Source organism: Lissotriton helveticus, chromosome 1_1 (assembly GCF_964261635.1).
Source record: "Lissotriton helveticus chromosome 1_1, aLisHel1.1, whole genome shotgun sequence".
Classification (NCBI taxonomy): domain Eukaryota; kingdom Metazoa; phylum Chordata; class Amphibia; order Caudata; family Salamandridae; genus Lissotriton; species Lissotriton helveticus.
In genome coordinates this window covers 1,459,763,483-1,459,787,994 of record NC_136057.1, presented here as the reverse complement: position 1 = coordinate 1,459,787,994, position 24,512 = coordinate 1,459,763,483, and the positions used below count along the sequence as shown (strand labels likewise).

The 24,512-nt window shown below is 45.0% G+C and overlaps 1 protein-coding gene across 1 annotated transcript in view; it reads left to right on the top strand.

Annotated features, from left to right (window-relative positions):
* Positions 1-24,512, top strand: part of VAV1 (vav guanine nucleotide exchange factor 1) — a 650,161-nt gene that overhangs the window by 528,307 nt on the left and 97,342 nt on the right. Inside the window, exons 20-22 of the mRNA XM_078686053.1 lie at positions 1,292-1,428; positions 2,384-2,449; positions 11,659-11,690. Coding sequence (XP_078542179.1) covers positions 1,292-1,428; positions 2,384-2,449; positions 11,659-11,690 — 235 coding nt within the window. The remainder of the gene's footprint in view (positions 1-1,291; positions 1,429-2,383; positions 2,450-11,658; positions 11,691-24,512) is intronic.

The window sequence follows — 24,512 nt, the reverse complement described above, 5'->3', positions numbered from 1 at the left end:
ACAGTAAGTATCTCAAACCCAATCTAAGATCTTTTTCCTGGTTTTAGTGCTATTGTCCTAGCAGTCATTGGAGGTGACATAAAAGTACCTGCTTGCCACACCTCTGGTAGAGATCTTCAAAAAGTTGTCCATGGATTACATAGTGGTGATAGAAAAGAAGGATGTTTGATACCTTTTGGTCAACATCCTCTCTGTGCTCAAGTCAGTCCCAGGGATAGATACCTACATGGCCCAGACCACCTCAGCTGTACTTATTAGTGTACAGGCTACATGGCAGCCTCAGGAGGAGGCTGTGACTACTCAAGCGATGAAAATACTAAAGCAGGGTAGTGTAGAGCACCAGGACAGGCTTTGAGAAACGCCACATGTGGGGCCCATGACTCACACCAACAGAGAGGAGGAGGAGGTGGCACAGAGGTGGTCTGTGTATTGGAGTCTGGGTCGCTACAAGTGCTGCATAGTTTGTTTGATACTGGAGTACATCCTGGAGAAGAGTTCCACCAGGCACATATGGGGTGCCCTACTCTAATGGATCTGCAGAAGGAGGCCAAGGACCAGGTCACCGCAGGAGTGGTTCGCAAACATAGCATGGCCTTGAAGATCGGACTTCTGTACATGAGTCACTGAAGCCTGAGTTAGGTGTCAGCAAGGGACAGGTGATCCCACAACAAAATCAACACAGGAGTGCATCAACCCAACAAAGAGAGGAATTCACCAAGACCAACACTCAAAGGGCTTCCACAACCTTCAGAAAAGAAGGGCTTCAACAAACCTCAACACAGAGCAGCCTAGGGGCTTGCAAATTCCAAATACAAGGGCTTGTCAATCCCAATGCACTGGAGCTTAGCAAAGCAAGTACCCTGACTCAGCGAAACCAATATAAGGGCTTAAAAAGTCAACACACAGAGGGCTTTAAATAATACCTAAATGCAAACCCAACAAAGAGACAGCTGGTGAGCTGCGGGTAAGCAGCACACATGGGATCAGTAAATCACAACATAGGGTAGCAACAAATATTTAAAAAGCAAGGGCCTAACAAAACCCAGCACTCAAGGAAATGCCAGACAAACACACAGGGGTACAAATATAGATATCCACAAAAATAGCTCACAGGTTTTGACACACATGGGTGTTGTGTGGTGTCACAGTGAGGTCCAAGGCAGTATCTCACACACTGTTCTTAGCTGTCCTGTGTTCATACAAGAAATGCATGATAGCAGCAATGCATTTCTGAGCGTGAAAGGTCTGGTTAAACATTTTCTACAGTGTTATTCCTTTGTTTTCCCCAAAGGTCTCACTAAAATGGAAGTTTGTGAGGATTATTACGGCTTCCCTCCACCCCCCTTAACTTTCGGACCACCCTTACCACTGCACCAGGGTGAAATAATTGAACTGACCAAAGCTGATGCCGAGCAGCAGTGGTGGGAGGTGAGTGATTTCTACATGAATAGTACAAATGCTGCCAGCAATATGAACTGAATTTGTGTGAGGTAAGGGTCTTAGAACAAACTGTACAGAACTCCACCAGCAATGTCACCCAGAGTTGCGGGAGGTTGGAGGCCTTTATACAAGCGTGATACAGCGCCAGGAACAATGTGAACCATAGTTGAGAGTGGTAAGGAGTTGCTACTCAAATTGTACATATTACCTCCTGCAACACAATCAGAAGTGTAGAGAGGCAAGACATCTGTATATAAGCTTTGCACACCGCCTGATATTGGGAGGTAAGTCAGAACACTAGCTTTAACAACACATGGAGGCCTCGAATGAAGGAAAGTATTGTTGCATGAGCTGTACACATCACCTTTAGCACCCACAGCATCCATGGTGGGAGGCAAGGGACAGTGTGGCCACTGTACATGTCGACAGTAACAATGTATGATATAAGACATCTGGGTCCCACCTGCAGGTGTGAACTGTGAGATGCCCTGGAGAAGAGATCCAGCCACTTGTCGCCAGTGTTATAAATGCTCCCATTGATCTTCTAGTGACCACCTTGTCGGTGTCACATTTGACCCAGCGCCCACTGTTATTCTGACAAAAATGTATTCCTGTTCTCTTGCTCTGCTGTGTCAGTGCTTTAGTGCACAGTACATCTGTATTCCTGCTTTGAGTGCTCCACATTTCCTTGGCAGGATGAGTGCCTGTACCACTACCACGTGTATAAAGCTGCATCCCTGCCACTGTGCCCATCTGATTCCCGTTGTGTAGTTATTGTTGTGCTCCTGCTCCTAACTTCAGCTCTACTTCATGTGTATATCTGATTCCTTTGCTCATTTACACACCTGGCCCAAGGCTGTGGTGTCTACTGTCGAATGATGTATGTTCAGACCAGCTGCACTCCTCCTAAAGTTTATAATGTGTCTGATTGTTCTCTCTCCAGGGTAGGAACACCATGACGTATGAGGTGGGCTGTTTCCCTTGGAGTAAAGTGAAGCCCTATGTGTTTGTAAGTATGGGAATATGCAGTCTTGATATGCAGACAGACTCAGAGGAGTCCATTGGGCGGGTTTGGGTATTACAACACCCACGTCTCCAGTGAATGTTCCCTTCTGACTCTCTCTAAAACCCCTGAGAAGGGGCCCCACTCTTGATGGACTCTTGCCTAGATCTTGACTAGTTTCCGATGCCTATTGAGAATGGGAACGCTTAAAATTCCAGTGGACAAGTATGTCTAATTTGTTCTTCCAAATCTGATTTGATGCCCCCACTGGATTAAAGCTATAGTCAACATTCGAGATTTCTCTTAGGTCTGACCCAGAATTTTAACAGGAGCAGCTGAGAATTCTAAGAAACACTTTTGAAAGTTCTGGAAGGCATTCCTGAAAATGTTAATGAGAGACCTGTGAAATCTAACAAGTGTACCTAAGTATAAGCTCAGGTGCCCCAGGCATTGCTTCATTCCAGCACCTTTGTTCCGGTATACGGAATAGTAAAGAATTCACCTTGCACACAAAGAGGTTTGAAATAAAATCTGTTATTTAATTTAGAATCAATACAGCCTCACAGTCAACTCTTAAGAAAGGTAAGTATTTGAATGTTGCCACATGCAGTAGATGGATATCTTCTCCTATTGTATGGAAACTCAGGAAGATGTTGCTGACTGCCCGAAGCAGCTGTGAAAGTTGAGAGCCTTTTAACTTCTGCATGCCTTGTGGGTCTTTTAACTGAAGGTAGTAACTAAGAACTTATTTTGGAGCTTTGTGAAGAGAGAGCACTGCCCTGAATTGGTGGTGCTCCTGCCCCATAAATCTTGTTGCTCCACTGCTCTATTTAGAGTTACAGAGAAGCATCAAGTTTACACCAGTGGAGCCCACGCTGGCTCCGCTGGTATAAACCACTAACCTGGTGGCCTGCCCAGCAAGTGACCGCAATGTTTCAGTGGCGGTCATCCTGCCTGTTTCTGAATGGACAGTTATCACAAATTGTCCCTGTCTGTGTCTACCATGTTAGGCATGACAGACAACTGCAGGAAAAATGTATGATTGCCCACACTTGCAGGAGAAAATTTCCTGCACGTCAGGACTAATCATTTCTTGTTTAGCCAAAACAACCTGCTCGTGGCTGATGTTCGCCGGTCCATCTGGGGTAAGGAGGCCATAGCTGCTGCACTCTGAAGGAGAACTGTTCAACCTATTTAGAGATCCCTGTCTGCCTGAGTAGGTTCTCTATGCTCTCAAGGCAGCCACTGCTGCGGTTCCCTTCACAACACTTTAGGTTTGCTGAGCAGGTGCCATGTTTAAAAACCCAAAACAGTAGTTTGTCTTCTCCAAAGGAAAAATTGGCCCAGATTTGCGAATGCCCCCTCCCCTCCTCCAGCGTGTGAGAGCTATTCTGTATTTTTTCTGCTTGTGGCTGCCAAACTCTGAATAATGCCATAAACCCGTACTCGTAATTCCAGCCCTTCAGAGCTTCCAGTACATTTCAGTGCGACGTCATAAATATCAATGGCTCTTCCCTCCTACCTCAACCCCCTCATAACCTACCACATATGGTGGGGGTGCTGGGCAATCTTGTTGAAACTGGATTAGTCCATGTTATACCTTCACTTGAGCATTAAAAGCACATAAATGTAGAGAGAATGGTGACACACTGGAATGCATAGACCATGGGACAGATCCAATTTAGTTATATTTTAAGTTATCAACAAGACAGTAACACTTGAAGTGTTATTTCTTCTGCACGTTTAATAAAACTTGGCATCCAGAAAAACATTTTTAGCAAAGCACAGTCCGAATTCTAAAATCTTGAAAATATATTGTGGAGAATATAAATATATTATCAAAAAAAATGACACTCCAATTCCCGAAACATAGATAATGTGCAATCTAAAATATTTGTTTGCTTTCTAAACAAAAGAGAATTTGCAAATACATCCTTGTAAACCATACATGAAGATGAAACAACTTCCAAGATTGAGAAGTACAAAATAGGAAAGGCGCCTACTATAACGAGTAGTTTGTTGGGTCAGTAACCTCAACACTGTTTGGCCAAAGGGTGTTAATTAATTTTAAGAGCTCCCATTTAAAACATTCGATCCTACATTTGAGTCCATAAACTCAATACTAGTTCTTTGTATTTAATAATTCATATTTACAATTATTATTTTCTTAGTTTTACTTTTTTGTTATTGATACTCATTTAGTTTGTTCTGTATATTTGTTTTTGATGACAAAGCAGATTTCTATTTGCAGTATTTTTTATTTTTTTATTTTTACATTTCTTTCTTTGGATTTTGTTTTATTATCTTAGTTAATGTACATTTTTTTGTTGTAGCATTATGCTCAATATACAAAGAGTAAAGAAAATGGATTCCAGAATTTTACTTGAAAGGGCAATGGGAAATACACAACTAAGTAAATCTTAGCAAGCTAGAATTATTTTATAATTACTTACAGATTACTTGATCACAATGTCTTCAGATATTGATGTGAATCTACCCAATGTGAAAATCAGGAATAATGCTCCTTTTCAGAGAGCAAAGATGGACTCTTAACATTTTATCTTCTATAACAACGATCACCTACAAATGATTGTAAACTTGCTGAGAAGATAAGGATGCTCAAATATTTTGTCCTATTCACTGAGGTATATTTTACATGCAGATGATCCCTTGAAAATATATCTGACACTCTGAAAAACCGAACTAGACCTTAATTGGTTTAGTTGTATTACCCTGTGTGTTCTTTGCTAGCGAGTAATCACACTCTTTATATTTAGTTTTGCTGGTTTATATAGCCTTTTGATCAGGTTTTGTTTAACTAATTAGCATGATGCAACATGTTATGAAAACTAAAAATAAATAATAGAAATTGTTCTAGGCATGTCTACCTATCGATTTGTACAACAAATTGCATGAAGTTGACAGAATACAGCTTCCCTGAATACTAATCATAGATCCAGACCAGAAAGCTGCAATAGCTTTCCAGTGAACATGCGGTTTGAGGCAGAGGTTTAAAAGAAATGGAATAAATTGATACTTATAGAGCGCACGTTCATCCAAAACGGGCAGGCAGAGTCAGACCATCCAACAGAGGCATAAAGACAGCCCTCAAACTACTCAACAGTAAAGATACTTTTTGAATGCTTTCCTAAACGATAAATCAAAGCTGATTGATTTAATAGCAAGGGGTAGATTGTGCCAGAGTTGAGGTCCCAAGATAGGACAAAGCTCTGCTTCCTAATCAAGATTTTTGTTATAGTTGGTACCAAGAGTAGTAACTGAAAATTCAAATGAAGAAGTCACATTCATTTATAAAACTGAATGACTAGGGAAGATTTTGCAAGATCATAAAATATCTTGTACAGTAGAAATAGGGCTGTAAAGAGCATCCTCTCCTTGAGGGGTAGCCCAATGTAAAGTAATCCTAGCCTGTGATACATGCTCGAATGTTTGCAGCCTACATACCACTCTCACAGCTAGATTTTCAATTGTTCATCAAAATAGAAACCTAGCGATTTGACTTTCTCCGTGGGTACCGGAAGAACACCCGGGAGCAGTGCCAGATAGATTTAACCCATATGTCAATATGATTGCCTACCAGCAGTAGTTGGATTTTATCAGCATTGAGCTTAAGAAAGTTGACCAACATCCATGCTTGTAAATCTGTAAGACAAGAAGTGAAACTTTGCAGTGACCCTGAAGCATGTTCATATAACCTTATGATGATCAACTATGTATCATCAGCCTATGCAACTACAGTACACGCACAGTATCACCAGGGCTAGTAAGGGCCTCATATAGTTGTTAAAGAGAGTAAGCCTCTGTAATACTGTGATGCAGTCTAGTGGTTGGGGTGGAGCTAAGGGGAGGAACAGGAACAGGAGGGGCTAGGGGAGGATCTCGGGACAGTCAGGTTAAGGACAGGGCGGAGAGCAGTAGAACAAAATAAAGCTATGTATAGAGATAAGACGGTGTCTGTCGTGATTCCGTAGCACGATGCTACAGCTGGCGACGAGGTTGGGATCGGGCACACTGTGTAACCTGTGACGCTGCATGACCCTGTCCCCCGGCGGCGCGAGTGAAAAGCCTGCCTTCACGACTGTCGCGATCGAGAAGAGCGTTGCGGCGAAGAGTAAGCCGCCAGACATACTTGTCCTGAAGCTCCGTGGCTGCGAAGGCTGCGTGGAGCGGTGAATGCCGTGAATGAGCATTCGAGCGGGATCGCGCGCAAAAGGACCAGAGACTCACCCCTGAAGCGTGAGCCCTTAAGGCAGGAGGACGTGACGTCGGGAGCCCACCCCGGTCATCTCGGTGCCATTCGCTGCCGGTACCGCACCAGTGGCAATTTCTGCATCCAGGAGAGGGCCCCGGCACCCGGTGAGTGCCTGAATGGGTGCCGAGTGACTGCAGCAGCAAAGAAAAGCCAAATCTCGTGAGAGACGAGATCTCATAACGGCGGCCATCTTAGAGTTAGGCGGCCAGAGAGACATCCCCATGTGAAGACTCCAAGCGGCCATTTTGTGGTCGGGCAGAGTCCAGACTCAACAAGCGCAAGCAACTACAAAACAAGCAGTGGTAAAGACAAGAAGAGAAATAGTACAACCAGCATTGGCAAATGCAAGAGAACAAGCATTGGTATATGTGAAGCAACAAACACCGGTAAATGTAAAAGAGCAAGCATTGACAAAGGTAAACGAACAAGCACTGATACAAGCAACAAAAGTGGAATGAACAAAAGTGACTGTTAGCAACAAGCACTGGCAAAGGCAAGATTTGCAGCGCACCAAGTACAAGCAAGTACCAGAAACAAGCGAAGATCGCACTGAATATGAACAAGCACGAGTACAAGCAACACGAAGTGAAAGGAACAAAAGTGTCAATAAACACAACAAGCACTGGCAAGTGCAAGAGACACATTGAAAACAAGCACAAGCAAACACGCTTCAAGTATAAATAAGCCCGAGCAAATGCAAGCCTCGATATAAACAAGCACAAGCCCACACAAATCTCGAATGCACCAAGCAAATGCAGATCCCGAACGTGACAAACACGAGCAAAGGCAAGTACCAAAGTAAACTTTCAGCACCTCGCGAAGATAAATGATCAACAGTAAGAGAAGCTAAGAAATCAAATGATACAGAAGCATGAGTAAACGAATATCAAGGAAGCCTTCTCTCATCACTTAAGTGATTGGATAACCTGCGCTCGGCCGAAGAAGGTCAGCAAGTAAGACGGGAAGCAAAGTGAACAGTCCTGTGACAGTACCAGACTAAAACTTTCCTCCCTCATGGCATTGGGAAAAGCAACCCACCGGTCCAATCCCCGCATTGAAGTACCACCCCCAGTGACGCAGACTGACAGTCAGAGTTTGGGTCCCCAATGGAATCGGTGGCTGGAATCATTGGATGATTTTCTTGAAATAACCGGAGAGCGAAGAGATAGCAAACGTCTACTATTACTACTCCGGCTGTTGGGTCACGAAGGCCGACGCCTAATCAGAACGCTTTCAGCAAAGGACACAAAAACATATGGAAACCTCAAGGAGACGTTACGCACTCACTTCAACGCAAGGGAAGACGTGGATCATGAACGCATCATCTTCAATGCAGCACAGCAGGAACCAGGAGAATCCTTGCCAAACTTCATCACCAGGTTGCAAAGTCTGGTACAAATGAGGAAGCAGTTCGACTCCGAGTAATCGAAGGCTGTTCAAGCCCTAATGCAAAGCGCAAGATCCTTCTAGGGCAGTGGTCACTAAAGGAAATCATCAGGAAGGCTGAAGTTGGAGAGCAGGTCAAAGCAAGGGAAATATCAAAAGAATTGCACCCGAGTGCAAGACACAAAGATACCAGGAAAGAGACGTCTCTCATGTCTGTAAATGAAGCCCAAGAAACAAACAAAACCAGAAAGAGCGAGGTTGAAAGCAGGCCAGAGATAAGACAGCAGGAGAGACAAAGTGACATTAAAAATACTATGAGTCAACAATACAAAAGACTGGGATGATCCAGGATTACGACAGCCTCACCGATACAATCTCAAGGAGTCATTTAACGTATGGTGCAAACGATTCTGAGGCAGATGAAGCGTCAAGTGGGTCAGATCGCACCAATGGACCAAATGACAGCCGGTCCAACAAGGGTGCAAGAAAGACAAACCATAGAAGACTGGACCAGTCACGTCAACACTGGAAGTCGGTACACGAACACGCCCGAGCACCTCACTGTGCGACAAATTCTGGAGACGACTCCGAGGAAGCATCAAGCAGCGGGACACATCACGCCCGTAGCACCGATGTCAGTGCACCAAACAAGCGAGAAGCAAACCACATAAGACGGAATGATTCAATCAGACACCGGAAAGGAGAAGACAAATGCATCCACGACACCCGAGACAACGAGGAAACTGAGAGAAGGCCATTACCCTCATACGAGAGAGGCATCGACAATGTATCCTGGGATCAAACACAAAAAATAAATGTGTGGTTATCAAACAACCTCTCCATCGAAATGACACCAAGGACACTTCGAGAAAGGCACCCGGAGAAATATCCCAAAGATAACTTCGACTCTAGGAGCAGCTCGTCACGGCATACCCGTTTCAGAAATCTACCATTCAAGACACACTCAAAGAAACGTTCTCAAAGGAAATCAACAAAAGACTCCTCCGATTCAGAAAGCATGTCTGTCCGATCTCTTGGGTCGACCGAGTCATGGTCCAGACAGCGGCCATGGCATCAACCACCCGAACACACCATAGGACCAAAGGACATTCTTCCCATCCAGAGCAACATATCTCACACCAATGTCTCAGAATACTCAATCACCCCGCAAGACAACATGTCATGTCAGTCGCAGGTATATCAAGATATAAATAATATACCGTCACCCCTGAGGGGGTCAGCGAGGCTGACTCAAGGGCCTACAGAAGGAAAACAGAGATAAGGGGCATTACCCACCGGATGGGAAAAGACTATCCAGTCACTCTGCAAGGAGGGCAAGACGTGTTGACAGAGACAGATCATCACCGGATGAGAGAGAAACATGCACCTGCCCAGATAGTCAAAGGGTTCACCAGCCCAAACGCGAGTGGGAGTGGGTGAGACAACCAGAGGCAGCAAATGAGTCCTCGAACCAAACTAGGATGACTCGTTCAGATAGTGCCTTACCGTCTAGCATGCATGATTTTGAACCGGAGGACAGAGTTGCCCTCGACCGGACAAGACAAAAAGACGTAGCATCACGTGCGGGTGCTCGGAAGAGAACCAGAATGACATCCACTCATGAAGGAGATCGAGCGTCAATTGAACAAGAGCCAAAAGGGAAGACAGACTGCCGCCATCAAGCTGAGCCCTTCACGGTCACCTCACGAGGGGCAAGCATGATCGCCTCAGAAACTGAAGATGAGTGGATAACCCAGAAGCTCATAGGAAACCGCCACGAATCTAGGAACAAGAAGATCACACGAGACATTTCGCAATTTCAAAGACACACTCCTGTAGTCAAGGATGATCTTGTCAAGGCAACAGAAAGCCACACCAAGGAAATAGAGATGCGTCTCCATAGCTTAAACAGGCGGCCTGCAGACCCGTGTGGCTGATTGAGAAACTATAAAGATGTTGGACGCTAAGTTTTTCTTTTGTTAACAAAGGGGGAGGTGTAATACTGTGATGCAGTCTAGTGGTTGGGGTGGAGCTAAGGGGAGGAACGGGAACAGGAGGGGCTAGGGGAGGATCTCTGGACAGTCAGGTTAAGGACAGGGCGGAGAGCAGTAGAGCAAAATAAAGCTATATATAGACATAAGACGGTGTCTGTCGTGATTCCGTAGCACGATGCTACAGCCTCGTGGTATTCCGCAAATCTCCTTAGAAGCCAAGCTAAAAGGTGGAAGCATTACTGTCTTGGACGGATCTTTTAAGAAAGAGGAGAACCAAGCCAGCACTGTACCTCCCAGTCCCAGTTCTGCAAGGCTCCGGACAAGGTTACGATGTTCAACCTTGTCAAACCCTGTGGTCCGGTCTAGCAAAAGAAATGTAGCTGTATCCACCTGGTCCACAATCAGCAAAACTATGACGGAGATTTACCTAATCTCCACGCAACGCAGAGCAGCCTCCCGCGAGGCTGCACTGCGGTGCATGACAGGGAAGGAGCAGGAGAGCGCCTGATATGGCTCTCTCCTCCCCTTTCCCTTGCGCCGGCGCGGATTACAGCCACGCACCGCCATAGCGCTAGGGTGTGTGTGAGTCTAGCATAGGTTTTGTACAGGAAGAATATGCTGCCTGTACAAAAAACTATGCCTAGACACGAGGGAAACCTTTTCCCACTTCGTATGTATGCTGCACACTGCAGCACGCTAGGAAAGTCCGATAAGGATGGAGAAATTAAAGCATTTCTCCTTCCTTTCGTCTAGTTTAACTGTGTTTAGTAAATCGGGTTTAGCGTGAGAAACTTTGGGTGGTTGCATGGGAAAGCCCATGCACCTCCCTTGACACGCCCTCATGGCGCAAAGTAATGCAAAGTAGCGCTATGCGCGATTCTCATTATTTTTATGTTATTTCCAACTCTAAACCAGTTTAGCGCTGGAAAGTAAATTAGGAAAAAAAGATTTTTTTGCCGTTTTGTGTCACCTTTGTAACGCAAACAAGGTGCAAATGCTTAGAAAAGCTCCCCCAGAATCCTTAACAGATTTGAGATCGGACTCCCTATGCCACCCTCACTGTCAGACCGAATCATGAAATACCAGACAGTCCGATAGCATTTGAGAATATATTACCTCCCACGTTGTGCCAGTGGGCCCCATTTAACAGTACTAGAAATGTGTTGGTCTGTGCTTTTTCCCAAGGAGCAATGAGACTGCCAGATTGGCATTAAAGACGCTTTGCTGCTTGTGAAGATATTCAGGACTTCACACTTTCAGAGTATTTTTCTGCACAGATGTATGTGGGACCTCTCACCCCAATGAGTTATGCTATTAGAAGGGCTATCTGAGGTCTCATAGCCCTATCGTCCCTGAGGTAGACAGCATTGATATTTCTTATTTTAAGGGCTTATATATTGCCATATGTAACTAAGCTCATGTTGTGTATTCCGAAGGCCCTTATCATTAGCTTTAACAGAGGGTGTCCGTTTCAGTTTTATTTTAGATGTTTGATTTAAGAAATACGGACATATGTTTTTGTTCATTAAAAAAGTCTGAAAATGTGTTTTTTCTTTTTCCAGGTACCTCCACCAGATTTATCAGTTTACAGTTGGTAAGTACACAGAGCGTGCAAAACTGAACCTTTCCAAAGGTATCATACTTTCAAGAGCAGAGACAAGGGGCAGTATTTCACTGTGATTTTGGTGAATTCAGTATCTACTGCACACTAATTTATTGGATACCCACAGCCTATGCACCAGAATTCTACGATACTCTAAGCCCCTGCACGTTGATATTAGGGCTGTTGACAGCCCTTGGGCTGCATTACCAGGATACTTGCAGCCAGCGGCATAGTGTGGGTTGCCAGTGCCCGGGGCAACATTATAAAAAAAAAAAGAATTGTGCCCCCTAACCTGTGGGCTGTTAGCTCAGGAAGTGATAACGGTCCATGGGTTAAGGGTTGCAATACTTTCTTTTAGAATTTTGCCACACCTAAGAATTTTTCACCCGGGGCAACAGCCCCTGTGGACCCCCCACGCTACACCACTGCTCACAGCCCCTATGCAGAAATACTAATATGTTCAAGTATCTAGTATGTTCAGTATCTGTATTGCTCAGATTTTCACACCCCCACTACCCCATTACAGGAATAATCCCAGCCCCTCTTCAGAAGTCTTGGGATATTTGCAGTCCATAATCAACAATGCTGGGACAGCCCTAACATGGTTGTGTTGTATGAGGGTATACTTGGCCCCTGTAGTGATTAAGTAGAGTAGGTGGCTACTGTCAGTCAAATGAATTTGATGACCACGTACTCTCCATTTTAAGCCAGTGCCCTATCTCTGTCATCCATGTCTCTTTCTGGACGTTCTCTGCCATACCCCATACTGCTTCTGCACTGTTCCCATCCCTTTCAGAGTGTAACCAAAATCCCTCGAACTTTTCACTTTGAGATGCCTGCACAATTCTCCTGTTTATCAGTTTTTGGCAGACCAAATCTCACAAAAAACTGCCGTTTTGAGGAAAGTGTACATCCCTCTCAGCTATGCAGGTTTGGCAATGTCAAAACCGTGATTGCAAATGGTGCCATACAAATTAAATGTGGACTGTATTATATTGTTTAGAAGAACGTGATGACCTGCAATGTTTTGGGGGGTTTGAGTTACACCAAATAAGTATTTCTGAGGTTACAGAAGGTGGAGTGTCTTGCAGGACAAGCATATTAATCTCTTCCCCATGATCCAGTATTTCAACCAAGTATTTTTGGGGTTTCATGCGACACCACCTGACTCCATAGAATGTCAAAACAGTCCATTGGCCTATTTTTGAAAGTTCCTGAAACACCCCAAAGCAAGGTGTTCAGGGGCTGCTATTAGAAAGTCACCACTGAGGTTGCTTCTAATGCACAAAGATCGAGTGATCTGCAAATCTCTCCATCTGCATTAATCCTAGCCCTTCTCTAAAGCATGTGTGGGTACCACTATAGTACAAACCTAGCTAGAGGGCAAGCAAGGGTAGAATGTGAGCCAGAGCCCAAGATTAAAATTAGGATTTGGGATTGTTTACTGGCCGGATAAACAATTATGTCTTTCTATCCTTTAAGTGTATGTGTACGTACTTGTAGACATTACATTTTATTTAAATTGTACCTTGTGAACCTGCCCACAGCTGGCATTGCTATATAGCCGCATTAAGCAACGAAAGCTGACATTCCTTATAAATGTTGTATGCTCTAATCTTGTTTTTGTGCAAACAAATACTTTTATATAATCCAAAAGTTAAAAGCAGGATCTTGCACCCAAAACCTTTTCTGGAATCAATTTCCTAGGTGTGCTAGAAGCACTGTTATTTTTTTTCTTCGTGGGAATGCCATACCAAGCGTGGTGCTCCCAGGCAGAACCAGCATGGTAGCATACCCCACGCAAGAGAGGGCAGGCAGTCGGATGCCAAGTCGGCTTGCTGACTAGTGCTAAAGAAGATGTATCTATTGGTAAAGGAGGCTCTGCTCTACCATCAGAAACCGAGCTCCTACTTCAACACAATTGATCATCAGCCCTTTTTTGTGCTACACTGTGGCCGCCAGGAAAGAGGAGCCTTGTGGTATTGAGCCTTCCTGGTATTGAGCCTCCCCGAGCCTTCCAGCAGCCTGAGCCTTCCAGCAGCGACTTGCCGCACCCGCTTCGCGAGTGTACTCAGCGGGGAAATCGTCACACCAGATCGGGAGGTGGTGACTATACTGAGGACATTGCAGCATTGCCTGGGAGTTTTGTGGGGGAGGCACAAACGCGGCAGGGACTCAATCTCCCAAGAGTCCCTGCACCGACCGATTGACAACACCTGGTCTGGCGTTTGGAGCGAGCCCCGCCCCCTGCCCTGCACAGATTAAATCACCTTGTGCTTCACTTGCCAGCGGGACCCTTTTTTGTGCTACACTGTGGCCGCAAGGAAAGAGGAGCCTTGTGGTATTGAGCCTTCCTGGTATTGAGCCTCCCCGAGCCTTCCAGCAGCCTGAGCCTTCCAGCAGCGACTTGCCGCACCCGCTTCGCGTGTGTACTCAGCGGGGAAATCGTCACACCAGATCGGGAGGTGGTGACTATACTGAGGACATTGCAGCATTGCCTGGCAGTGTTGTGGGGGAGGCACAAACGCGGCAGGGACTCAATCTCCCAAAAGTCCCTGCACCGACCGATGGACAACACCTGGTCCGGCGTTTGGAGCGACCCCCGCCCCCTGCCCTACACGGATTAAATCACCTTGTGCTTCACTTGCCAGCGGGACCCTTTTTTGTGCCATACTGTGGCCGCGAGGAAAGAGGAGCCTTGTGGTATTGAGCCTTCCTGGTATTGAGCCTCCCCGAGCCTTCCAGCAGCCTGAGCCTTCCAGCAGCGACTTGCCGCACCCGCTTCGCGGGTGCTGCTGCGTGTGTGTACTCAGCGGGGAAATAGTCACACCAGATCGGGAGGTGGTGACTATACTGAGGACATTGCAGCATTGCCTGGAAGTGTTGTGGGGGAGGCACACACGCGGCAGGGACTCAATGTCCCAAGAGTCCCTGCACCGACCGATTGACAACACCTGGTCCGGCGTTTGGAGCGAGCCCCGCCCCCTCCACTATGCGATCTACACTTAGGAAGGAGAATACCGCTGCCGGGACGCGAGCGGGACGCTGGGCGAAGCCCGGGCAAAGGGCGGGCCATTTACGGCCGGCTAAGGCCGGGCTGGTCCACAGCTCTAACATCCCCACCTTCTGATAAACTGTGGTAAGACTTGTATTTCTATCTGGTTATTGTATTGTGGGAAGTGACTAAATATGGCTCAAACCCCAGCAAGAGGAGGGAAACGTACTGCTTCTGTATTAAAGGGAAGTCTTAACGGAACGCTGGATGACTTCTGTATAAGAGCTACTGGAGTAGTTGAAAGAGAGATCGCCTTGACAGAAAAACGCCTCTCGCAGGAACTTATTTTTGCGAAACACTCCTCACTAGGTGACTTTAAAAATGCAGTGACACCGGTCCATGACGAACCACGTAGTCTAGTAGTGGTAAACTCTGGCGAGAGCGATATGGACGCTGACTCCCTAACTCTGGATGTTTCTTCATGTAGTAGTCTTTCCTCAGGGGGTTTCCACCCGATAGTAGCTAGGAAAAGCATACAGGCTACTGATTTACAAGTCATTGAACCCCCCTGTCCTAAGCAAGTAGGTAAAAGAAAGAGGGGAGGGGGGCGCCAAATGGGCAGGAAACCAAAAATTGCTAAATTGGCTAATAAAGTACGCAAAATAAGCCCTAGAAAAGTCACTGGCAGACCCAAGAAGCATAACTTACCATCAAAAGGCTTGACTACTCCAGTTACCCTGGGCCCAGAACAAAAATGTGCACTGGTGAAAGAAAAGGAGCTAGAAATGTCTGTCTCCAATATGACACATCTCCTAAGATCCCTTACCCTTCCCTTGATAGAAAGACTCAGAGTGATTAATGGAAAATTGGATGCTTTGTGTGAGGTAACCATTGAAAATACACGCAGGCTGGACACCTTATTTCCCCCGATACCTAGTAATGATCATGTGCCCGAGGGTAGCAATATGGTAACAATTAAACCAAAGCCACCTATTTGCCCAACCAGCAAATCTGTAACAACAAAGCAAAATAATGCTGGCACCTTATCGAAAAGTTTAGATAACGTAATTAAAGATACTGGGGCACAAAAAAGCCCGATAGTAAAATTAGCGGAGGATGGGGGGGCTGATGGTGGAACTGCTCGACAGGAAGATCGGGTTCCTCTGCCAGTAATTAATCTACGGCCCGAGTCTTCACCCTTAGTACTAGTTTTGGGGAATGTACCAGTATTAAACAATCGACTGAGGGAGAACCACGGTCAACTTAAAAATAAGGTGGCCCATTGGATTGCTAATAACACCACAGCGGGTAGCAATACATGGCACTCCATTATAATGGTAGGAAGGGTGTCATGGGTGGGTAAGACAAGAAAGAACAGAAATGGGGATTGTGTGATAGTCAATTTTAACACCCCAGAACCAGTGAAGAGAATCCTTGGTGATGTAAATTCCCAAATAGGGCCCCGGAGGCAGGGCATTGAAATTCTCCCCCTTGAGTACTTCTATAGAGATTTGAATAGAGTAAATTCTAATAGAGGTAAAGCATGGGGATACAATAGGATACCGCATCCACAAGCAAGTCAGGGATGGGAATATCCAAGAAGAAGTTATCAAGGTTACCCACATTGGACATACCGGGGACGCCTGGGTTTTGAGCGAAACCTTGATGGACCGAATCGGTTTGCAGTCCTCTCTGGTCTAAATGACTGCGACTGACTGGGTGAAAAAGAAGATATACAAACTCAGGTATCCACTAATGTAGTGCAGACGGGGAAGCTTCCTATCCAACTTTCCTCCTGTGAGCATGAAACCAAGTGTAATGAAGTAACAGGGGTCTTGCACTCACAGCCTTATACCATCAGACATGAAAAAGACATTGTTACTGCAAACCCTTTAAATAATAAAGTAATTACGGGCCCACCCACTGGAGGGGGTGGCAAGGGCATGGCGTCCATGATGGCTGGGAACAACGAATCTGATGATGACCAAGTTGTTATGGGGCCTGTGTTAACAAGCAATTTACCGCAGATGATTGCGGTTAAGGAGAACTTATGTATAAACCGAAACTCTTCTAGGCAGCGGGGAGGCCAAGTGAGGGTTACTACCTGGAATGTGTGTGGGCTAGAGAGCAAACTACAGAATATAATTTGGGGGGAGTTTGTGCAGAACATTGACATTTTATGCATACAGGAAACTTGGCTTATCAAAGACAAACATCTTGATGGTTTTAAAACTTACCATGTCCCGGCAGTGCGCTCTATGTTTGGTAGGCACAAAGGAGGGTTATGCATATATGTGTCCAATCTGTTAAAAGTTGCCAAGATTACTATTAGAAGTTGCACGCACTACTTCCAAATGGTCTCAGTTACTTTAAAACACCAGGTGGAATTACTAATTGTTAACTTTTACAATAATATAAAGAAGGAGGATTTCAAGGAGGTCCTATTCAAATTGCAAGTGGAATTAGATGGGTATAACTCACTAAAGGGAGGAAACAAAATCCTGATATGGCTAGGGGACTTTAATATGACTATTTGTGACCGAGTAACATGTGGGTTTGAGGATTACGGAAGGGGGGAGAATGTGGATAGGCGTCACTTCACGCACTCTGAAAGAGGAGATATAATAAATAGCATGATGGCCGATTTTGATCTTGGCTTGCTAATCTGCTTTGCTCACCAAAGGTTGAATTTAGTGCTACCTTTTTAGCTAGGGGGCTCCATTCTGTTATAGACTTCGCTATTATACCAAATAGATATTCCTATTGCATCGAAGACTTTGAGATATCCAATATTGGTTTAAGTGACCACCTCCCACTTAGTCTGAATATAAGTACCACTGAGTGTACTAACGCTTCCACTATTGAGTGCCTGACCTGGACACAGAATATTGCCATAGCACGCCAAAACGGATTGGCCCTAAAATGGAGCATAGTAGACCCATTGAAAAAGTCTAAGGAAATCGTAACTACTGCTCTTACGTATATTATGGTATTTCTGGGCGAGAACTCTTCTGATGAACAAATTTTGGAGGCATATAGTAAAATCACCAATATTATTCAAAATAAGTTATCTAGGGTGCAGCGAAATAAGTCAAACCAAGGGGGGGGTTGGTTTGATACACGGTGTAAAAAGGCATACACTGCCCTTAAGGCTGCCCTAGGCAACAAACCAAGGGACCATGAGGTAATAAAAAAGTGCAGGAAGAAGTACACCCTGGCCAGGAACCAACGGAAAAAGGATATAACGGAATTAGCATGGCAGAACTTGCTGAGTGCATCCCAGTGCAGAGACTCCAGGTCCTTTTGGCAGGCAGTCAATGCACCTTTTTTCAGTAAAAAGGAAGCAGCAAGGCTAGAAATAGCAATAGATGATAAAACCTGGGTCGACTTCTTCTCAAAGGTATACAGTAATTCGCAGGAGGTTCCTGCATTTGAGAAAGGTGAAACTGGTCTCTTACAAAGAGGGGGTGACCATCAGAAAATAAAAATGGATATTACTCTGGAAGAGGTATACGTAGCTTTGCAGGCTAGCAAAAATAATAAAGCCCCGGGGCCGGATGGTATCCCCAATGATATCTATAAACTAAACACTGACCTATGGGCACCAATTTGCACACGCGTCCTTCGGGCATGTTGTGCAAAAGGCTTTATTGGTACATGGGCAGAATCGGTTATTATACCGATATGTAAAAAGGGGGATAGGGAGAGTCCGTCTTTTATTATAGACCCATATCATTACTAGACTCCCTCATGAAAATGGTAGGGAGAGGGGTCTTAAATAAAATGCAATTATGGGCGGAGGAACATGGCATTTTAAGTCATGTTCAGTATGGCTTCCGGGAAGGGATGGGCACCGTTGAGCAGGTCCTGAATTTCGTCCTACTCCAAGCTAAATACACCAGGGCTAAAGAAGGCTATTTTTATGCAATCTTCGTTGATTTATCAGCCGCCTTTGATTCTGTAATACATTCTAAATTGTGGCAAATTCTAGAGGAGATGAAAGTCGAGCCTGACATTATCTTATTTTTAAGGCAGCTCTATTCTGGGGCTACGGCCAAAGTAAGATACGGGCTGAGGGGAGAGTGTACTGGATCCTTTAGTATAGAAAAAGGCGTAAGACAGGGTTGCGTGTTGGCCCCCTTTCTTTTTTCCCTCTATACAAACAACCTTGAGGCAGAATTGGGGGCCAGTAAAATCGACTCCCCGAGGTATGGTAATAAGCAAATAGTTTCACTACTGTACGCGTATGACGCGGTATTGATGGCAAGAACGAAGGTGGGAGCTAAGAAGGCCCTAACTAAATATCTTGATTTTATGAAAGTTAGGGGCCTTGGCATCAATGCCAAGAAATCTTATGTGATGCAGTGTGGTAAAGTCCGGGGATTGTGTAAAACTCTTAAAGTTCCCGGCCTAGAAATTGAATATACTAAAACTTTCCCATCCTTGGGGGTCTTAATTGATGGCTCAGGTTCCTGGGGTCCTGAAGTCAAGAATAGGACCCTATCTTTCAAACGCTCTATTGGAGCGCTGAAAAATTTCTCCTCAAAGTGGGCAAACGACCCCCGGAAATTATGTTAAAGATCTATGTAGCCAAATGCCGGAGCATTGCACTCTACGGGGCAGGGATATGGGGATATCAGGACACAACAGAACTACAAATTGAAGAAAATAAAGTTTTTTAGATACCTTTTAGCACTTCCGAAGGGTACCTCAGTCTTTAATTGCCATGAGGAACTAGGGATGGACCATATTGCAGACCTGATTAAACTGCAGCCCATATTGCTCTGGCGAAGAGTGTGGGTCTCAGAAGATCTGGGTTTGAACCAGGACATAATAAAGGACGTCATGGGTTTAGATAAAGCCAAGCGTATCGTATGGCTAGAATATGTTAAGAAAACCCCAAATGACCTCCAACGCCTTGATCTTTTTACAAACCCGATCTCAATCAGGACTGTATCGAAACAAGAACTTAAGAATTTATGTATGGCCCATTTTAACTTACTTAGATGCTCAGGGGAAATTACCAAGAAAACGGTAATTGAACATCAACTGTCATTGAGCACTTTTAAAATACAGCCATATTTAACTTTGTGTAACCTGGGCTTTGACCGGTTCATTCTGACCAGATTTAGGTTTAACCTATTTCACCGGCTGGTCACATTTCCGTTTAAAATTGACTGGTCTAGAACGCTTGTCTGTTGCCCATGTGACAATATGTCGTCGCAATCCACCTTTCACATAGTGCTGTTTTGTAAATTCTACGTGAAAGAACGGAAAAGATGGATTCGACAGTATTTGAGGCAAGGTGCCTGGCGGCAATGCAGACCTGCGTACCTTAGTTTGCAGCAATTGGGTAATACTACATGTGTCATGGTAATGATTGGATTTTTAAAAAATGTCTTAAGGAATCGTTCTTCAATGATTAGCTGATTTATTCTATTGATTTAATCCCATTTTAACAGATGTTATTTATTATGAAATGAAATGTATTGGTGTATATTTATGTATTGTTGTTGCTTTTATGATTTTTATACTGAAAAATCGAATAAAGCTAATCTGATCATCAGCCCTCATTTGCACCCTGGAGCCTTGAATTGGATTTGCTGGCAATGTCCTTTACTAGTTCTCCTTCTACCTTTTCAATTGACACCAGTTTGTTCACATGGGCACCTCCAGGTCCCACGAGATCCCTATCACCTGTGGAGTCCTCCTGGGTTCCCTACTTTTCACGGTTATCTTCAGACTCTACTTAGACTGCTTGGTGCTCTACTCACAGATAACTGCATTAACATTCACAAATATCCCGATGATACACAACTCTACTTGAGGTGCCCTCTGCTTCAGGCATCCAATGCCTTAAACACTTCCTCCCCATCATCCAGTACTGTATGTCCAATGCCTACCTGAAACTGAGCCCAACCAAGACCGAATTGCAGTTATTTGTCAAGGAGAACAAACAACAACCTTGACAACTGTGAACTCAACTTTCACTGTTTGCACATAACTTGGATTCACCCTGGACAACCAACCTCACTCTCAAGGAACACATTGCCAAAACAACAAAGACTGCCTTGTACCAGTTCTCTTTTAAATAGAGTGATGATTTCTTACAGGAAGTAAATTCAAAACTGCTGTTGAAGCCTTTGTGATCTTGCATCTGAGTGGTGGTAACGCCCTACTCCATCGCCTCCCAGACTCCACACTTTCACCCCTTAAGGGCATCCATCATGCTGCAGCATCTCTCATCCAGGGCCTCAAGAAATATTATCACAACACCCCCATCCTGATGGAACTCCATTATCTCCCCTTGAACCATCTTCAAAACCAGGTGCATAATTTAGAAAGCCATTATGACCAGCACCCCTGCTTATCTTATAGACACGCCTGGCATCTCGGGTGACTCCCAGCACACTTGCAGACTAAGAAGTGTAAAAAAGACCAAACAAGCAAACAGGCCTTTTCCATAGATGCACTCAGCATCTGGAACAACATCCCTGTATCCATCAAAGCCACCCTAGTACTGCTGCAATTCAAGGAAGAGTTGAAGAAGCACTTCTTTAGATAACGCTACATCACAATGCATTCACAGTCCACAAACCAGCTACGTCTCATATCATTTGTTGACTTTATGCTTGTCTTTTACCCTATAATGTGCTTAACAGTGTTTTGGTTTGGTTGCTCTATAGAAATACCATTTACATCCATACAAACAGACTTCTAAACCTCCACAATAAAGTGGGAAGTATTTGTCTGAACTTATGGTGGCACGACTATGTTAAGCAAACCTTAAAAACACACTACTGATTCTCAGTAGGTGCAGCATTATAGATTAAAGTTCATTGTACGTACACTGGGCTTACTTTGGACCGAAGAGCAGGATACGTGCAGGAAATGCCCCCTATAGCCATTCAAGATAAGCCTGTGACAGCAAACCTTATCTCTCAAGGAGTGTTCAATGAAACAAATAAATACACAAATCTGTGGGAGTCCAGGGACCCACCCAGGCTTTGAAACCAAAGCCTCCCAGTGGAACCAATCTACCTCCCTTCAAAGAAAGGTCTGAAAAATAAACAGTTCTCCAGTATTGGATGTTTAATAGATTCACATACTTGAATCATCCACTTCGTAGAAGTGGGAGTCTCATGAGACTCCCACTTCAACAACGAGGATGATTCAAGCATGTTAATCTATGAAATATACCAATACTGGAGAACCACAGTTACAGGTCAGTAACTAATTTTCTTCTCCTGTATTGGATCTTTCATAGATTCACATGCTTGAATCATCCCCGTAGTTGAAGCGGGAGTCTCATGAGACTCCCACTTCGACAACAGGGATGATTCAAGCATGTGAATCTATGAAAGATACCAATACTGGGGTACCGCAGTTACAGGTAAGTTACACATTTTCTTCCAGCCTGCTTTTCTCTAAACCCCACACCCCAGGAGGTAATGACTGCCACATTTGAGACCAAGTCACGCTCTTTATTAATTCGACTATAGTACTCCTAGGTTCTGTTTCATCATGCACAGATTGTAATCACATGGTGCTCTCTAGCAACTCAAAGAAGATGTTTTGTGATCTCACAAACCCTAGATAAATAAATATGCTTTCATGTAACTGGCAGCTTGCATGTATGTTTCATAACAAACAATAGTGGGATAGTCACACTCCTGACCTCCCATTACGTGGTTATGTTTCTCTGGCCCGGCCTGTGATGTTGGGCTGGTTTGTTTGTGGTAAATTAGTTCCGGTTATGCATAGTATTTCACTTACATGGGTTTATTCCACAGCCCATGTCCTGATTACTAAAAGCCCTTGCACATTGTATACATTTATACTGCACTGCACTTCTCCCTGTCATTGCATAGTTCATGCACACTTGTATGTGGGTATATTCTACATTTCCTCATATTGCACAGCCTTTGCACATCAGTATGTCGTAATATTCTACAATCCCTGCCCTTGATGTTCCACAATCCTTGAACATTGATAGGATGGCACAAGAAGGCTGTCAAGAGGGAGCTCCACTTCCAGGCTTCTGGGTAAGGGATCAGCTATTGGTGTTTATCCCTGCCCGTACCCTGCCATCCAGCCATCCATTTCACATCAACACTGAAATATCTAGCACACATTTACTGGAAAAAGCTAAAGAGTAACTGGATGTACTTACATGGCCGCAGCGGGTGCCTTGCTCCTTAGGACCGGGATGGACCCGCGGATCTCAGTTTTCTTTCCTCGCTGGCTGCCAGAAGAACTTGCACTCCGTGCGGCTCTGTATCACGACTTGCGTAGTGGGCAGTCTTGATGCCGAGCGCAGATCGGATGTTTCTCAGGGGCGTTGGCGGACTGACGATCTCCAGCTGGCACCCTGGAGCAACCCAATCAGGCCAGGACCTGTGAATCTTCTTTGGGGTCGCTCTACGACACCATCCATGGTGAGCGGCTGGCGACTGCGAGGCTCCGCTTGTGACGATCTCCACTGAGAGGTGGCTTACTTCAGATCCGGTGGGCGGACCTGTACTGGAACTCTCGGGGCTGGTCGAGAGGACCGACCCTCCCTGTGAGGTTTTACCGACCACTACACAGACAAGCTGTTTGTCTCTACCGCATTCCCGCCTGTAGTGGCTCCCCAGCGCATTGCCACAGACATTTGCCTCTACCCTAACCCTAAGAGATCGGCAACTTCAGGCTGAACTTGCGCTTGATAATCTCTTTTTCCCACTACAGTCGGGTTATGGCCAAACCCGGGGTTACTGTCCATGGGCTCTGGTCGCTTTACTGGGCAATGGAGTCTCGAGCCTGATGTCTTTGCCGGGCGCTCACTCATTGCGTCTGCTTTGATTGAACGTTGTCTGACTTTGGAAGGTTTTCCCCCATGTTGTGTGTGGCAGGTCCTCCCAGCGTACCTTACATACCTGATTTATTTGTGGGGGTCTGTTTGGGCCTTCCATCTTGGTTCTTTCCCATCCCCCATTGGATTGGCCTGTCACAATCAAAATGACAGCACCTCCAAGAATCTAGATATGGACAGAGGACTCTGCTTGCCCTCCGTCATAGATACTAAAGAAGAACTAACATGCTCTTTACCTCCCAATTAGTTACTAGGTGGAAGCCATGTTAGAATGGTGCTCAACAATGTTGCTGCTCAATCTTACATACGGCATCTGATTTCCTAGCCTCTCCCTAATCACCTCTCAGTCCCTCAGTTCAGTACACAGCACATCCCTCTCCCCGTTACCCGTCCCATCCAATTTCCGCCCCTACATTTTCATAGGCTAGTCCATTCTAATATACTGTTCATCTCTTCCTACCTATATTAGCTTTCAATACCCTCTCTACAGGAATTTCTGAGTTGTTGCATCACTTTCACCATTAAAGTGCCCGTAATATAATGATTAACTACCTTGTTAGAATGGTATGAATCTTTCCCCCAACCACCCATGACTGGCGTTTGACTTCCTTAACCATGAATCCCCTTTCGTGTAGGTCACTAGAAGCTAAGCAGGTTCCAACTGCCCGCAGTTCCTACACTATCATTCTGATAGATACATCTGCCAGTGGATTCCTCACCTTGTGAATATCCCCCTTGCGTCAGCAACATCCGGAAATTCTTTTGTAGCCTCGCGTGGACGTGGACGACGTCATAGATACACAGCATCGCACGCGACTCCGCTGACGTCACCGACACTACAATAGGCCCACGCCGGCGTGATGACATCAGTTCCCTTTTTTCCGCGTCGTCGCGCTAACGGTTTCGGGAATCTCAGTAACCAACTGGTGACTTTGTTACCTTATTATTCGCTTTCTGCTTCTTT